We start from the raw sequence: 18,553 nt of genomic DNA on the forward strand, positions 1-18,553 counted from the left end.
CAACGCTATTCCTATTCTCGAAAATAGGCCAGAACAGATCAATAGAGCCCTATTAAACATGGATAGGCGTCTGCTCAAAACAAATCCGGTAAGGATACTAGCATGAGGTCGGCGATGCGTGTGCAACCTGGGGAGCCGCCCGAGACAGGGGCGTAGGGCAAACACAGCAGCGACGCACTCTTGCGCAATTGGCCATGTTCGGTATTTTTCCACGCCATGCCGGCGACCTGGATGTCATTGATGACCTTGATTGACATCAGCCTGGGTCTCGGGGATGACAAAGATGAAACAGTGAGCGGTGAGCTGCTGATAGACTTACAACGGTGCTTTGCAATCTGATATCTGTAATAACTTGAGCTTTACACAGCGTCAAGATCAAACATACCCACATGCCTACCTAGAAAATCATTCACTTCAGGTTTTACGAATATAGTTACACTGACCGAAGGTGGCTTATGCAAGTTTTTGGTGCATTACTGCCACGTGAGTTTCTTGTTCCGGCTCCATGCCACTCCTAAACTAAATCCTCAGGTAGCAACGCCACAGGACACCAAGCCGCCTTGGGTTCGTTAGTAGGCCTTCTAGAACTAGCGCTACCCGTTTGTCGGGACTTCCGACGGTTCCAACAGAGATGGTCTCCTATCCCTCGTATCAAACTTGGGCACCACCCCAAATTGCAACCCTTCTAGCGCAATGTGCATTTGCCGATCTTCCTTTACCCCAACCGACAAAAGACTGTACGAGACCCACCAACACTCCAATAGTTTACCGCCTAAAGCAACCGTAAAGTGAAGAACTCGTAAGATTACCCCGAGTTTGCATGCAAGTGTCCACACTAGAGCCGACGAGGCGCTGAAGGTACACGGATGACTGCATGAGTCTGCATCATACCCACGTGGAAATTGAGTGGTTGCATTCGGAGGATCCGGGGTGGACTTTCTCTCTCATTTGGGTTTGCATGAGTAATTATGCAAGGGACCATATGGACGTCGCAAAAGTAGCCAAAACCGGAGATAGGTGATCCTGGGGCGGCCGCATTGCGTAGGGATTGAGGTCCTGTTAGGCTACATATATAGGTGTTTGATCGCCATGCATGTCAGAAGACGGGATGAAAAAGAAAAGGTTTGTTGATGCGCCAAACATGCTCTTCGAGGATCTGAGCAACACGATGCGACCTTGCTAGCGACATAATGGGAATATGAACACGGGAGGCAGCCAATAGTCCGCCCAGCTGAGCGATTGTGGATCTAGCTGAACGTTTTTCGCTTTTCAGGTGACTATGCCCTCGAATTGGCCTTTTTGTTGCTTAACCACGAATGAAAAGATTAGTGAGATTACAACGAACCGACGAACATCCGGACTGCCATCATACTGTCCAGCCACATCACATGATCAACCGTTATCGACACCGTTGCCGCTGATGCATACCCACTCCGAGAAAACACGACGTTGAAGACCCGATACATCGATGGCAAGGAAAAGGTTACTCGAGGAACACTGAGTCAAGGTCTACTGGCTACAGGTGACCACCTTTGATACGTCAGAAACAAATACGTGACACTAGAGAAAGCACAGAAGATGCAATCCTCTTTCTGGTGCTGAAAAAAGTTTATTTTCTCGCCATTCGCATCCCAATTCCTAGAGTATCCGGCGCAATGGCCAAGATGGGTGCCTCTGTTGGACTAGACAGCCATTCAAAAGGAAAATCAACTACCATATACAGCGCAGACACCGCCAGAGAGGAAGCGTCCGGACAAGACAGGCCATGCCAGAAGAAAGTAGAAAGAAGACTTAGTTCAGATGCCTATTTTTTGCCCCGCCTCCTGTACAGCTTATCTTTCCGTCTTTTCTGACGAAAACGTTTTGTGTTTCCTTCACATGGCCTCAAAAAAAGTCTTATTAAATGGGCCAAGATGACTTTTAGACAATTTGCTAGCCCGTGCGTCAATCAACAAAAAACCATGTTTGAACTTGGTGTATTCTGTTCATCGACTGAAACAAGGTACAAATAGCTCTGTCGGGGATGAGAAGCCTCTCTCCAAGCAGCATGTGTACGTACATCCATGTATTTGCAACAATAAACTAAATGGAAGATTACCAACCGCTCGTGCACCACAAATCTGCCTCGTTGTTTTCTCCCGAATCATTTCTGGTAGTGGATATCATCAAACAAATAGGGAAGACAGCAGGGTCATGGATTTCCCACACAAATAGCTTGGGCGCACCAAAAATTTGGAGAAATACGAGTTGGAGCGTGTGAAACAAAAAAAACGCAAAACATACAACACCGAGGATTCCCCAGTGGTCACCCACCTGAGTACTCGTTCGGCCCTCACTGGTTTGACTAGGGGAGAGCGGACGGGATCCCGTATATTCCAGTGGGTATGGTCGTATGTGATTGGTGTGGTTCACGGTACTAATTTTAGAGTTTGTGGGACTGGGATCAGAGGGCGCTCACTCATATGGGGCTTTGGCAGAGTATCTCTAGGCAATTTAAACACTGCTTAGGATAGTCTGATACTCTTTAAATTGTTGTTTCCTATTATTGTATCAAAATCTTTCGGCAGAGCGGGCGCAAACCTGGGCACACCGGTGTAGACAGACATTTTGGACCTGATGTTTAACGCACAGGTTTCCCATATACCACTCTGGTAGGAATGCTGTTTATTCTAGACTTTGGCCGCCTCACATAGAATGAAGCTTGCCTGTCTTGGTAACTGTACCGTCACGTACTGAAATATGACTGAAATGGGGTGCAGCCAGAGGCACTCCTTTTTGAATATGGATCAATTTATTGATAACGGAACTAACTCCGATCAGGAAAGAGATGCAAAGGCTCTTAATGGGCATACGTATGTCCACCAACATTGAGTACTAAATCACAAGACGCGTGGAAAATCGGCCAAAATAGTTGACAGAACATGGACCAAGGCATAAGGAGCAATCTGTTCTAGCCATCAACCATGCTGCTAACCGAATTAAGAATCCAAATCGGCCCAAATCGTAAGCCCATTCTCTTTCAAGGGTTGGTAGCGTCTGGGAGTTGGGCTCCCACCTCACAGAATGGCTGCGTTTGAATGCCTCCTGTGAAATTAGGCCATTAAAGTGCTATTCGTCAGTAGGAGAGCTCAAAGAAGAAGGGATGGAACCATGGAGGTCAAGATTGATGTGGGCCACGTACCATCCCATACGCTCTTGACGAGGATGCTGGCCACCCACTGCTGCTTGCCAGCGCTGGGGATTTGCTGTCGGTAATTTTCCTTAATTTAGTCACTGAAGAGACAGTTAATCATTGATACCACGTGTCAATGTGCGCCTAGCAAAAATCTACTTACAAAGACACCGGGGGAGACTACACAGCTCCCGGTAAGAACGTTGCACATGTTGATGTAGAACTATTATTTGCAAACACCGTAGTAAGCATTATAGCCCTTCACATCGTTGAATATTGTAGCAGGCTAAGGAAGCAACAAAAAAGGCCGAGGCGTTCGCGTCGCTTCGCCGGTTAACAAACATTTCTATCGCGCTGGACCAGCTTGAGTTGGTCGCCGCGCGTGAAGGTGCGCGACCCGCCGACGAGAATGTCGTCGCCCGGGTTGATCCTTGTCCAGTTGATCCCATCGTAGCTGTAGTTGATGGACATGGCCCAAAGGACATCGTTCTCGACATCGAGTTGGCCGAGAGACTATTGGCAAAGCAACATAGCTGCGGGTTAGGAGACTTTTGACGGAGCTTGTGGAAAGTTTGACTTTGTGCCTAGATCAAGTACCATAAAGCGATAGTTTGCACAAGTATCGCGCTTGGCTAGCATAGCGCCACTGTTAGCGCCCGTGAGCACCTCGGACAAGATCGGCACAGCTAGGGCTGGGGCGACAACGCTCAGGGCAGTGGCGAGGATGGGGTGGAAATGCATGATTAATGAGATCGAAGAGCCGATAGCACCTCCAGCACAATGGACCTTATCTTGGACGAGGATTGAGAGTGACAGGTTATCAGAGGTTTTTGATATGCTGGTGCTATATTCTCTATTAGAGGGAATATGTCAAGGCCAAAAACGGCAGGAAACCCTTTCGTTTTATATTTTTTCTGGGAATGCTCAACTGGCCCAGATGAGCGTTCATCGAGGCAGTTGACTACACAGCTTGCACTATAAAAAGCAGGATTGGCAAAAAGGTTCTGCCGACATTGCCTCTGGAATGCCTCCCTTTGACCAAGTTTGTCGTTACACGACGCATTTCCTCCTACAAGCTGAAATTTTGCCGTTTTGGGAAGTTGTGTACAGTTGTGGTTGCATCAGACGTGGTAGTTTGCATTTAATAAATTTTACGTACGACGCGAAACAGGTGTCAAGCGAACCCTACCATCCAGCTTCGGCGCAGTGCTTACGATGGCCACTATTCCCCTCCCTCAGCCCTCTTCTTTTGCTCCGGCTCGGGTTGAATGCAATGCAGCCTTTTAACGGGTCTAAACTACCGCGTTGCGGGGAAATGCTGGCGCGCAAGAGGCCAAGAAGCTACTATCCAATAAGGAAAAAGAGCTTACGAGTGCAATGGGACTCATTGCAACCTCTACTATTTTTATTTGAGGTCGTTCGAACTTATGCATAGGTAGATACTCAAAACCTTCGGGCTGGGAAAGGTGTCAGCTGAAGTGATTATACGACGACACCAGCAGGAATTATCAACCGCTCGCGGACAAGAAAAAAAGAAGCACAACCACATGAGCAAGGACTAATCGTCACTCATTGGGGATTGGGTATCTCTCCACGTGCAGGAGCTGGAGTATATTGGCAGCTGAAAATAAAAAATAGAAAAACAAAACATTGCAATCCAGTCCGAAATACGAAGTAACGTTGGGCTCCACATCTCCGACCCCCCTAAAGTCCGGCCCCTTTAAAAAATGTAACGACGAAATACCCCTTTTATAAACCGATTTAAATGTAAACCTATCAACGCACAATAATACAATCATTATCAAACTTTCCCGGTTCGTTAACCTTTATTCCATCGTTCAAATCCTTTAAATAATCCCTATTATTTTTTTGTGTTTTATAAACGTTTTTTTTATTAACCAAAAACTCGTTGGAATCCGAAATTACCCTTTTCCTTTTAACCGGCCGTACCGCCTCCAATTTTGCTTTTAACAAATTAATTTTTTGTTAAATTTTAACCAATAAAATATTTTTGGTTTCGAAATTTTTTTGGATTTTTACAAATAAAAACCGTAAAATGGCGTTATTTTTTTCGGACCGGGAAATTTCCTGTAATTAAAATCGAATATTTCGGATCGTTTTAGGGGTTTTCCAAATAAATAAAAATTGGTCGTTAATTTTTTAAATTGGATTTTCCGGTATTTTATCCTTTTGGAAACCGTTATTTTTACCTTTTTCGACGTTGGCGTTATTATTTTTTAATAAAAAAAGGTTTAAAAATAATTTTACCAAATTTATTGGCCATAACCCCGTCGTACGCCAACCAAATTAAACGGTTTTTATTATAAATATTTTTAATTTGGTTTTTCGATAATAAAATAAAAAATTTCGTTTCCCAATAATTATTAAACAGCAAAATTGGTTTACAAATCCCAATTAACGTCGATAAACTTTTTTTAACGGTCCAAAAACCGATAAATCCAACGGTTAAAAAACGTACGACGAATAAAAAAATAAATATAAAAATTAAATATTATTTTGGAGGCAAATAAATATAAATTCGTCGGTAACGTATAATCTGTCACGGCCAGGCATACATTGGAGAACCTCAGTGTATTGGGCGCTATCGACGAAAATTCTAAACTGAAGAGAAGAGAGAAATTACAATCGACGACGCGCTCAAGAGACGCGCTTAAATCCGGAGGTAGTGGATCCTTGTCCGATCCCTGGCTCGGTGTGGAGCCGAGTCGTGATTCTGAGGGTAGGTCTAGGGGCCTGATCCTCACATTACCCCCCTCTAAGGCCTGATCGACGTAGGCGGTCAGAGTCTTGAGTTTGTCACGTGTGTCTCCTCGGGGCCTTCCTCCGCTCTCGTGTCTTTTTCGCATCGTGCTCGGCAACATTGTCCTCGGGTCCGTCCTCCGCAAAAACATCCTCTGCTGCGCTCCTGATCCACTGTTGCAAATTTACCGGAGGTCCTGCTGCGTCGGGGTACTCCCTGTGAAAGGTATCCAGCAGTACTGGTGAGTTTTTCAAGTCGCGGGCCTCATACCATGTCTCATCAGGGTCGAGTCCGACCCACGATACCTGATATTGCAACGTCTTCTTTCGTCCGAATAGACGTGAGGCCAACACTTGCTCCACCTCCCACTCCGGTTCTCCGTTAATTTCGACCGGTGGTTCCAGCTTTTGATACTGCTGAGGTAATGGATCCGTTGCTGCCTTGCGCAGTCGGCTGGCGTGGAACAGCTTACTACCTTTATACCAGGCAGGGGTGTCGAGAATGAAGCTGTGACCCTTTTCCTCGAGAATCGTCCATGGTCCTGCATTTTGCGAGTCCAACTTGGTCGTAGGAGCTTCTGTGGAAAACCCCTTTTTGCTAACGTAAACCGCATCTCCCACCGTAAAGTCGACCGGTCGCCGTTTCTTGTTAGCCTGCCTCTGTTGCTCTATTTGCGCCCCGAGTCCGTTGTTGCGGGCCAGTTCCTGAGCTTGCCGGGCTTGGCGGACCATTTCCAGCGCCTTTTGTTGCTGACCGATCTCCAGGTCTTTTTCGGGTAAAGGTAGAGAGAGCGGGTCTCTAGGGCGAGCTCCTGTTTCTGCTTCGATCGGTGCCATGCCGATAGAGGCGTGAACGGACGAGTTGTGGCCGAAGTCGAAGGCGGGAATATGCCGTCGCCAATTCGTTTGGTATTTGTCTACATAAAAGCGCATTTTCTGATCCAATTTAGCGTTGGTAATTTCGACGCTGCCCTGACTTTGAGGGTGGCGGGCGCTTCCATGTTTATGCTTTGTTCCTGTCAACTCGTTTAAAGTGTTTAGGAACTCGGATATAAACGGTCCGGCGTTGTCGGAAAGCCATAAGTCGGGGACGCCTTTCCAACGGTACACGGTCTGATAATACCGCATGGCCAAGGTCTCCGCGGTGTCCGTCTTCTTGTTGCGTTGACATTCGCGACAATTCTTAATGTAGCGTTTGACGTCTCGATTTCGGTCGGGCCACCAGTAATCTCTTTTCAGGCGGCTCAGGGTTTTGTTCTGGCCTCCATGGCCGAAGATCTTGGGCTCATGAGCTTCGCGGATGAGAGCCGTTCTTAAGGAGATCTTGCCATCCTGGGTAGTCTCGGGTACCGTTAACAGACTGTCATGGCGACCTAGGTTCTGTTTTAGGTTCTCTTCCAGGATAAGGGCCACTAGGTCAGCTCCTTGAGGTGCGGAGGGTTCCAAGTTGTTAATGGTTGGAAGAGGTTCGCCGGGTCGGGAGTCGATCTTTTCTGGAGGGATTAGTGCAATGGTGCGGTCTAACACAGCTCGGGCCTTGACCGTAGGGCTGTCGATGGTTTTGCGCGAAAGGGCATCGGCTGCCACATTATCCTTGCCGGGACGGTATTTAAAGGTGATGTCGAAATTGGCCAGGTAATCTGCCCATCGTATCTGGCGCGCGGACAAAAGTTTCTTGGTTGACCAATAAATCAGGGCCTGGTGATCGGTAAAAACACAAAACTTGGTACCTAACAGGGCTGGTTCGAAGTCCTTCAGCGTATTGATTACAGCCAATAGTTCCTGATCCTGAATCGGATAGTTTTGTTCAGCAGGGGACATGATTTTGGACGAATAGCCGATTGGCTTCCAGCTGCCATCGTCCTGTTGCTGCCACACGACACCGGCGGTGGCCCTGCCACTGGCGTCGGTGTCCATCCGGACAGGCATACCGGGTTTAAAGAAACTCATCACGGGGGCGGTGACCACCAGTTCTTTCAAAGCTTCAAAAGCGGCCTTCTGCTCGGGGCCTTTTTCGAACGGGACTCCCTTTCTCAATAATCGGGTCAGAGGTTCTGCTTGTTCGCTGGCGTGATGGCAGAACGTCCGGACGAAATTACATAAGCCTAGGAAGGATCGTACGGCGGAAACGGAGGTGACGTCGTCCCATTGCCAGCTGGTGATGGCTTCGACCTTTTTGGGGTCGATGCGGATACCTTTACCGATCTCTAGAAGTAAACCTAGGTATTCGATTTCGAAAACGCCGAAACTTGACTTTTTAATATCGCCTTGGAGTCCGGCTTTGTGCAGCCTGTAAATAACCTCCTCGGTTTGCTCAAAGTGGACTTGCTCCGATTTATCCTCGGTATAAATCAACACGTCGTCTGCGTAGGCGCTCGCGAAAGCGTCCAGCAGTTCATTAAGCTGAGCGTTGATAAAAGCTTGGAACCAGGCGGGTCCGACCTTCAGTCCAAAGGGTAGGACCTTCCACTGAAATGTGCCTTGTCGGGTTTTGAACGCCGTTAAATACCGTGACTTCGGATCCATTAGCAATCTGTTAAAAGCTCGAATAATGTCGATCTTGGTCATCCTCCGGGCTTTTCCACACTTGCTCAACGTCCCGGCCACGTCGGGGGCAAGTACTTGTCGTCCTTTGATGAATTTGTTTACCCATCGGTAATCCACACAAAAACGTTGCTCCTTCGATTGCGGTTTAGGAACGAACAAAGTTGAAGCTGCGGTCTCCTCCATTGTCCGTTCAATAAAATCAATCCTCAGAAGTTCGTCGATGGTTTCCTTTTCCAACTCCATCATCGCGAAAGGGGTCGAATAGCGGGCTGGCCTCCCCTCCAAAGGTTTCTCGAGTTCCAAAACCACGTCGAAACCGGGTCGGCTAGGCGGGAGAATCGTCGACGCCTTTTTGGAAAAGAAACCCTCAAGGTGGGCAAGTGCTTTGGGTAATTTGGCTCGTACTTGCGCGATGTGCTCCGGGTCTTCGTCTGCAGGGAATGGAATGGGACGTCCATCGTGAGTCTTGTTCCACTGCAGGGCTGATACCGCATTCAGGCTGGTCGTAGGCGTGTCGTTTACTGGTACCAACGGTATAGGCTCCGTGGGTAACGGGGATCGTTTCCATCGATCTTGACGAGGGTCGTTAAGGAGGGCACAAATATTAGCTGGCAGGCCTTTGTTGGAAACGGTCTTTGGGATGGTCGGGAAGGCGCTAATTTCTGCGATTTGAGCCTGGTTTCCGTTTTGGCGTTTAGGGCCTTGAAGTATCTTGCGGACCTGGATGCGACGGTCTTCTTGTTCCATCTTGCGGTCCCGGCGGACTGCGTCAGCTTGGGCCTCGAGGTCCAGAGGCGGATTTGAACGTCGTACAACGATTGCGGGTGAGTATTGGGCCATGGCGGGCAGGTCGTTGGGCCAAACGAAGCTGCGGGTAGCTGGGAATAAGCCTACTCGATATTTCGTCCACCATTCTTGTCCGATAAACACATCGTGTGCCGTTTCGAGGAGGATGAATTTCTGCCGTGGGAATTGTCGTCCGTCGATTTGCAAAGTGAGCCGAAGGTATTCGGTGGCTCTTGCGGTGACCTTCCGGTTAAAATCTCCAAAATCCAAAGGTTTTGGGAGCTTTTTGATAGGTAGCTCTAAACGTTGGGCGACCTTTTTCGCGAGGCTCGGTCGAATGGATAAATACACATCTGCTCCAGTGTCACAGAGAGCTTGGGCGTTGAGACCACGACCTTTGTCTTGCAATTGAATGGGAGCAAGGAAGGTGTTTAATTTGGGTGATCTATCGATTTTAGCTATCTGAGGCATGCAGACTGCCGAGGAGACTTCCGGCAGCCTTAGCAGTTTTCCGAATCCGACGAAGATGAGCTGTGGCCGGATCGTTCACGAGCCTCTCGATCGCCTTCGTGTTGAAGGGCGAGAACGGCGGCGATGTGAGCGGCCTTTTGGGGGCAATTGCGTGCCAGGTGCCCGGCTTCTTTGCAAAGGAAGCATCTACCCTCAGTGACCAATTTGGCGTCTTCTCTGCTGGGCGACTTCGGGGCGTCAATGGTCTGTGTGCGGGTTTGGTTCTTGGCTTCCTGGCTGTGCCGGCGATTCTCGCGTCGACGCTGTTTGCGTTCGGCGCTGGCTGAACGCTCACGGCGCTCTTCCCTCTTTTTGCGGTTCTCGCGGAGCTCCTCCCAAGCGCGTTGTTGGGCCAGCGCCGAGTTCGCAACTTCTCCGGCAAAGGTCTCGTACGAGATATTTGGGTCTTTGGATAGGCTGAAAAGCTGGGGGTTCAGGTTGGCAGGAATGTGCTCATAGAGAACCAACTTGCGTTCCGTTTTGGCAATGTTGGCTTTATCGGCTAGGCTGTTAACCTTGCCAATAAACTGGTGGATGTCTGTTGACTTGTCCGACAGACTAAACTTCAGGTGACGAAGCTCCTCACGGGCTTTGGAGGCTTGATTGTCATCGTGGTAAACAGCGGCTAGGGTCGCGACCATTTCGGCCGCGCTGCTGAAAGGCATAATGGTGGATTCATAGCGGCCTTGGATAAGGTCGTTGGCAAGCCCTTCAGTGAGGGAATTGATCACCGCCATGCGGCTTCTTTCTGTTTTGTAAGTTTCGTCGTCCTCTACAAATTTATCTGCGATTTTGGTGATCCATTTATCAAAACGATCCTTATCACCATCAAACATGCCGGGGTCGATGCCGGCTTTACGTGCCGTCCTGTCGTAGGCAGGGTTTTTAGCATTTTGGTTACTTCCGTAAGGCTTAAATGCTGTCCGGGCAGCGATACCATGGGGCTTAAACTCAGCCCCTCCAAAGGCGCTGTTCAAAGGCGTAATACCGCGGGTTTGACGGGTGGCATTGTTACTCCGGGTGGCGAGCTGGTCTTTAAGTTGGGCAATGGTGGCCAAAAGATCTTGCAGCTGTGATTGAGTGATGGTAGCCTGGCCGGTTGTGTTTTCGCTTTCGTCTGCCATTTCGCTTCTCATTTGGGCGGCAGGCGAGGGCGCTCTGCTTGGAGATTTCGGAATTTCGTTCCTGCCGTCTGACGTCTTGGCAGAAGGTTGGTGAGGAGGGCTTCGCGCCTCTTCTGGGTGCTCAGAAACTGACTCGTACTCGTACGATCCGTCAACTTCGATGCTGTCGACTGGCTGATCTTGCTCTGTGTCGGATTGGGGCTCAACGGGCTCTTCAGGCTCTGTGTTGGCGCTGGTAGGAGCGGGCTCTACTGGCTCTGGGCTCACTGGGGCAACTGTAATCTCTCCGTTTTGGTCCGAGTCTTCGGTGTTGGGAGTAGCAGTGCCGGAAGCCAAATTATCTGGCTTTGCTGAGTTTGCGTTTGTCACGCGTTGGGATTGGCGAATCGGTGGGCCGTAATTCTTACGCGGCGACATTGATTTCGCGAATGGTGTCTTCTGTGGCCTAGTTTACCGTCGTGCACAGCCGACGTGGTGAACGATTGAATGAAGGGATTGAACGATATATTTTAATTGCTTCACCAGCAAATCATAGTGAGTTTAGAATTATGTCACGGCCAGGCATACATTGGAGAACCTCAGTGTATTGGGCGCTATCGACGAAAATTCTAAACTGAAGAGAAGAGAGAAATTACAATCGACGACGCGCTCAAGAGACGCGCTTAAATCCGGAGGTAGTGGATCCTTGTCCGATCCCTGGCTCGGTGTGGAGCCGAGTCGTGATTCTGAGGGTAGGTCTAGGGGCCTGATCCTCACATAATCCGTAACCGTCGAAAATTAATAAACATTTTTCAAAAATTAAAAATTAGGTATTTGGAATAAACACCTTTTTTAACCATTCGATACCTGTTTTATTATTTATCCACCCGTTTTCGGTTGTATAAAATTACCAAATATCGAAAAAATTTAAATTAATTAAAAATTATTATTATTGTACGTTTTTCCCTTTAAATATAACGAGAAAAGATATAATAACCCCCGTAATTAATACATATTCGATTATATTCGTTTAACCCCGCGTTTCAGGCTTTTTTCGCTGTAATGGCCGGATTTTATTACGCCCTAACACCAGACCATTAAATTTTTTACTTTCCATTATATTTATTTCGTCCATATTCCAACGGTTGGCCGGTTTTTTAATATCGATAACGGGATTTTTTAAATAAAACCACCAAAATTTAATTATTTCGGTTATAACCCCATTAACCCGGGCATTTTTTATTCGCCGGGGCCTTTGGATTTTTAAAATTAAATATTGGATTATAAAACGGCTAACCCAATATTTCCCAAAGTTTTTTTTTTTCCGGCGGCTTAAAAAATTCGGTCCGTAAAATAACGTAATTTTTAATACGTTGGCGGAAAACCTAACGCGGCCTGCGTAAATACCCAATTTACCAAATAAATCTCCTGTTTTTGTAAAAATTTTTAACAAAATTTTTTCGTTTATTAAATTAATTAGGCCTTTTTTAAACGATCGTAAAAAATATTCCGAGGAATATCCCATTTTTGCAAAGTTTTGTAAACTAATTTGCCATTTTTTATATTAAAAATGGCAGCAAAAAATTGATTTTTAATATATTATTTTATTGGAAAGTTTGGAGCAAGAATTTTTAAAATTAAGTTTTAAAGTGAAAAATTCGTCTAGATATTTATAAAATAAAACAAAGGGTTGACGTGGTTAAGTAAATTTTTTTAGGGGCCGGATTTTAGGGGGGTCGGAGATGTGGAGCCCAACGTTAAGGAGGGGCCCCTATAACGACGGTCATCTCATTCAGAAACAAATGGAGCTGAGGTTATATACCAGAACACATTCGGCTGCTCACGTTATTTCATTCTTACCCTATCACGGATATTCTTTTTATGGATAGACACATTGAAGGAAAATCTTAGTTTCAGATGTAACGTATGCAAGGTAGACCCGTTAAATTGTTATTTGAAATTTAAATTATAGTACTAAAACATATTAGAAGGCGGATCAAGGTACAGTTTAGCTAGGGGGCCGGGTCGGGCCGGTATTACATGTAATGTTGGTCAAGCGGTTACTATATACACTTAGTGGCCCTGCAGCGAGGATTATTTCGAAATTTTAACTATAATGTTTAGAAACTAACTTGCATCCTACGAGTATTCTTACTATTGCTACATAAGGTTTTGATTAAGTGGACGACGAGTGAAGACGAAAACGATCAACAGCCGTATGGATCCGTAATGGGTCGCGCATCGCCATCACGGCTTTGCATGCGACGAGGTTTCATCACTTACTAAGCTTTGGAAAGATGCAGTGCAACTTGAGTCCTCTCCCAACTATTATTGCCTCTGGGGGCTTGTTTTGTGTCAGTACTTGTACGTCTATAGGTTGCTGCCGACAGGTTTTCAAATTGACCTCAGGGTTTGCAGTTGCACGCCGGAGAATCACATTCTCTGGACGAGGAAGCGGGCATGGCAAAGCAGTCATCGACCTCAAACGAAGATCGCCGGTGAACGCAGCGGGGTCGTGGGGTTAGTGCAGGTATTAACATAGGCGGAGAATCTGTGGCCAGCCATAATGGTGATATACTCGTCCATTGCCTTGGGAAACATGCTCAAACGTTGAGGCCACATGTGCATTTCGTGCAGGGAAGGGTGTGGCTGCAGCACAAGGTAGGTGAATTGCCTGCTAAATCCTGTGATAGACGACGAGGCCGTACTTGACCAAAACGAAGCGGCAATTTTGGGCTTTAGTTGTTCCTCAGCAACCACGAGAGAAACTTCACCAGTGCAATGGAACTCTATGACCATTAAATGGTGGGGAGAAGCCAGGGACTTATTATCCATGGTAATAGAAGAAAATCCAAGGTTGCACGTAGATGCCTCCAGAAGTGTGTTCCGATTTCCCCCGCACGCGTCTTATTCTCATTTAGCCCTATTATACCCGTATAAAGACGAGTAGTGAAATGTGAGAAACACTAAAGGGTTGACCTACGGGACTGCTGTATTCACATGCCATAGACCCCCTGCCTCGTGGCCAGGGATCGAGCAGCAGCAAAAAGATTTTAGGATTCGCTCAAAGTCAAAGGAACAATCAAGTTATTGCAAAGAAAATATTGGTGTTGAGAATGCAAGATATTTCAGTGTTTACCATGTTTAATACGGCTAAATAGGTAGGTACGTATCACTTAAAATCCCTCATGTTTTTGGAAGCGTCTTATCATCCAGGGAAGGGCGAGCTATCTTTGTTTAAATCTTGTTAAGTTTTCTTATTTATTTGCTTAACGGCTGAATCGGCATGCTGGAGCGCGCTCTCTCCCATACAGTTTGCAAAAAGATTATGGCCAAGAGATTAGTTACCCAGGTGCACCGAGGCTAGTGGCTTTAAGCTTTGTTTTGTTAGGAGGTTAGCAGTGCCGTTGAGCCTAAGCTGACGTTGGTGGCCCTGGTCTGGAGTTAGCCCTGCCCCTGATTCGTCACGGTAACGTTGGGCTCCACATCTCCGACCCCCCTAAAATCCGGCCCCTAAAAATATTTACTTAACCACGTTAACCCTTTGTTTTATTTTATAAATATTTAAACGAATTTTTCACTTTAAAACTTGATTTTTAAAAATTTTTGCTCCAAATTTTCCAATAAAATAATACACTGAAAATCAGCTTTTTGCTACCATTTCTAATATAAAAAATGGCAAATCAGTTTACAAAACCTCGCAAAAATGGGGTATTTTTCGGAATACCCTTCACGATCGTTTAAAGGGGGCCCAATTAATTTAATAAACGAAAAAAATTTGTTAAAAATTTTTACAAAAATAGGAAATTTATTTGGCAAATTGGGTATTTACGTAGGCCGCGTTAAACCTTCCGCCAACGCATTAAAAATTACGCTATTTTGCGAAACGAATTTTTTAGGCCGCCGGAAAAAAAAAAACCTTGGGAAATATTGGGTTAGCCGTTTTATAGCCCAATATCCAATTTTAAAAACCCTAAAATCCCGGCGAATAAAAAATGCCCGGATTAATGGGGCTATAACCGAAATAATTAAATTTTGGTGGTTTTATTTAAAAAATCCCGTTATCGATACTATAAAACCGGCCAACCGTTAAAATATGGACGAAATAAATATAATAAAAAACAAAAAATTGAATGGTCTGGTGTTAAAACGTAATAAAATCCGGTTATTACAGCGAAAAAAGCCTGGAACGCGGGGTTGGACGAATATAATCGAATATATATTAATTACGGGGGTTATTATATCTTTTTTCGTTATATTTAAAGGGAAAAACGTATAATAATAATAATTTTCAGCTAATTTAAATTTTTTTAATATCTGGCAATTTTATATAACCGAAAACGGGTGGATAAATAATAAAACAGGTATCGAATGGTTAAAAAAGGTGTTTATTCCAAATACCTAATTTTTAATTTTTGAAAAATGTTTATTAATTTTCGACGGTTACGGATTATACGTTACCGACGAATTTATATTTATTTGCCTCCAAAATAATATTTAATTTTTATATTTATTTTTTTATTCGTCGTACGTTTTTTAACCGTTGGATTTATCGGTTTTTGGACCGTTAAAAAAAGTTTATCGACGTTAATTGGGATTTGTAAACCAATTTTGCTGTTTAATAATTATTGGGAAACGAAATTTTTTATTTTATTATCGAAAAACCAAATTAAAAATATTTATAATAAAAACCGTTTAATTTGGTTGGTGTACGACGGGGTTATGGCCAATAAATTTGGCAAAACCATTTTTAAACCCTTTTTTATTAAAAAATAGCAACGCCAACGTCGAAAAAAGTAAAAATAACGGCTTCCAAAAAAATAAAACACCGGAAAATTCAATCCAAAAAATTAACGACCAATTTTTATTTATTTGGAAAATTCCTAAAACGATCCGAAATATTTAATTTTAATTATAAAAAATTTCCCGGTCCGAAAAAAATAACGCCATTTTACGGTTTTTATTTGCAAAAATCCAAAAAAGCTTCGAAACCAAAAATATTTTATTAGCTAAAATTCAACAAAAAATTAATTTGTTAAAAACAAAATTAAAGGCGGTACGGCCGGTTAAAAGGAAAAGGGTAATTCCGGATTTTAACGAGTTTTTGGTTAATAAAAAAAACGTTTATAAAACACAGGAAAATAATAGGGACTGTTTAAAAAATTTAAACGATGGAAAAAAGGTTAGCGAACCGGAAAAGCTTGATAATAATTGTATTATTATGCGTTGATAAATTTACATTTAAATCGGTTTATAAAAAGGGTATTTCGTCGTTACATTTTTCAAGGGGGCCGGATTTTAGGGGGGTCGGAGATGTGGAGCCCAACGTTAGCGCGGCGACCTTGGCCAGGAGCGAGTCTAGTAAGTCCTCCTCTTAGTATGCCGCCAATGTGTACACAGCAGTATGGATTCCCTTTGATATATTGAGAATGCTCCAAACAAAATGTCCAATCGTGGAAGGATTGTCAAGCAATTTCCTCAGCTAAGAATTATGTCGCATCGTTCACCCATTTGTTACATTTTCTTGACCACATTTTTTTGGTATCCTCTTTAGGTGACATTCGGTTCACTTTGTAACTTTTTTATCTTTATTTTGTCGTATTTTAATCTTCCAAAAATGCCTCTTTCCACCTCCCTTATCTTGGCTGTCCCCGCCCTCGCTGTTTCGAAGCCTGTCGACTTTGCTTCCTCTATTATGTCTTCCATTAGCAACGGCATCGCAGCCTCACCAACCGCGTCCGGCCCTGGAGGTTCTGCTTTACGAACCCGGCCCTGGACCGTAATCGTAGCCCCGGGCACCTGGTACCAGCCTGTTGTCTGAATCCCTGCCTACCGAGCTGGCTTTCCTTTATATCCCTCCGTCTCGGTCCCCTTCGCTAGCGTTTGTAATAAGGATGTTAACTTTGGCATGCTCGAAGACGCAGCCCGCATACGCGATGAGTTTACCCGGCAGGCAGACCAGGGCAACAACGTCATCCTGATCGCACATTCGTATGCCGGTGTCCCAACCTCTACTGCGGTTGCCGGCCTAAGCGTCAAGGACCGTGCTGCAGCCGGCAAGAAGGGCGGCGTAGTGGGCGTGCCTGTGCAGGTCAGCTTATTAAATGCACTCCGAGGGCAATTCCTAGCCTGGTTCAACGTCACTTTAGCAGCTTTTAACCAATCCAAACTTATTGGCTAAGCTATGAATCCTCAGCTCTAACATATTGACGCTGTCTTTAGGGCCAATTTATAAACCCTATTAACCCCGCCTACGTTCTTTACAATGACCTCACCAACAAGCCTTCAGTCAGTTGGGCTGTGTCACAGGTGCGATCCAAAACCAAAAAGATCCTATCGGAGAAGAACATTTTCCAACCGTGGAAAAATGGTATCCCTGTTGGGTACCTCTATACAACCCCAGACAATGCCTTGCCTTTGTCCATGGAACAGAGTATAATTGCCGACTTCCCCGCGGAGGTATTCAAGGTCAGGATAGACACCGGTCACCCACCCTTCCTAAGCCAACCCAAGGCCATGGCCAAAACCATCAAGGCTGCAGCAGTCCAGTTTTCTGCCAGCAAGTAATCTCGTAAGGTTTAGGTAGAGATTAGTATTTGTACTTCGCTGGCTAAGGTGCTGGGAATCGGTATTAAGTCCGAAAGATATGGTTTCAATTAAAGTGCTTGATGAGCAGTCTCATAGCTGTTATACTCTGTGGAACACAATAACCTCAAAATTGAGTTGTGAAAAAGATGACAGCTGCTACCAAATCAGCCCACCGCCATCAACATGCTCTCAACTCATGCAAGCCCAAATTCAGACCAAAAGTCACAATAATCTCAACTTCGTATCCAGTACCTATGTAGTATGCGACGGTTTGGAGTGCCGTAGAGCTGCAACGTATATTGATTCAGTATTTGAGGAAATCCTCTCGGCTGGAGAATAGCAACTTCGGACTCGTTGGAGGACCAATGGCTCTGGCTCTGCATTGCGAATCATGTTCAGTGGTACGGCCTCCCTGTGGCAGCCCACCCTGCCAACTGTACCACGACACATAGATTCAGGCACAAAGCAAATGAGAAAAGCAGTGCTTACGCGGTTAGGAAGACATTTTCGCCTATCTTATCTGCTTCCGGTGGGGTTATTCACTTGAATTTCCCGATTTCCAACACAGATTTCGCTGGATCCCCGGTGAAATAAGATCTAAGCATAACGTTGGGTACCCCCTGATGGCCACCCCCCCTGTTGGCCACCCAAAAATAACAACACTTTTATTTATATCCTCCAACTTCTATTATAAATATTTCGATAAATTTTTCACTTTTGGATTTACTTTTTTTTAATTTTTATTTTCCATTTTCCAATAAAACAATATATTGAAAACCAGTTTATATTTGCAATTAACAACGTTAATAATGGCGATCCAATTGCAAAAACCTCCCGAAAATGGGGTATACCCAAAAATACCCTTCGTCACCGTTTTTAAAATTTTTAACCTTATAAAAAAATACAAAACCTTTTTTAAAAAATTTTTACGGAATAGGAAAAACATTTAATTAATTGGGTATTTGCCCAAATAATTTTGGGATTTCCGCCAACGTATTAAAAATTACGTTTTTTTGCAAAACGAATTTTTTAGGCCGCCGGAAAAATAAAAAGTTTTGGAAAACGTTGGATAACCCGGTTTTTGGCT

The 18,553-nt window shown here is 45.0% G+C and overlaps 2 protein-coding genes across 2 annotated transcripts; one reads left to right on the forward strand and one right to left on the reverse strand.

Moving 5' to 3' along the window:
* Nucleotides 1-2,787: 2,787 nt before the first annotated feature.
* PgNI_11098 (uncharacterized protein) lies at nucleotides 2,788-4,019 on the reverse strand. Its single transcript, XM_031131072.1, has 5 exons — nucleotides 3,770-4,019; nucleotides 3,515-3,685; nucleotides 3,336-3,395; nucleotides 3,182-3,245; nucleotides 2,788-3,084 (listed from the first exon to the last, which is right to left on the reverse strand). The coding sequence occupies exons 1-5, from the start codon at nucleotides 3,911-3,913 to the stop codon at nucleotides 3,020-3,022; spliced, it is 504 nt and encodes a 167-aa protein (XP_030979898.1). The 5' UTR covers nucleotides 3,914-4,019; the 3' UTR covers nucleotides 2,788-3,019.
* A 12,476-nt stretch (nucleotides 4,020-16,495) lies between these two features.
* PgNI_11099 (uncharacterized protein) lies at nucleotides 16,496-17,445 on the forward strand (the record flags this gene model as incomplete). The annotated part of the gene is made up of 3 exons (XM_031131073.1): nucleotides 16,496-16,693; nucleotides 16,772-17,017; nucleotides 17,101-17,445. 3 exons carry the CDS (start codon nucleotides 16,496-16,498, stop codon nucleotides 17,443-17,445), a joined length of 789 nt encoding a protein of 262 aa, XP_030979899.1.
* Nucleotides 17,446-18,553: the final 1,108 nt, after the last annotated feature.

This window comes from Pyricularia grisea, chromosome VII, assembly GCF_004355905.1.
Source record: "Pyricularia grisea strain NI907 chromosome VII, whole genome shotgun sequence".
NCBI classification, from domain to species: Eukaryota; Fungi; Ascomycota; class Sordariomycetes; order Magnaporthales; family Pyriculariaceae; genus Pyricularia; species Pyricularia grisea.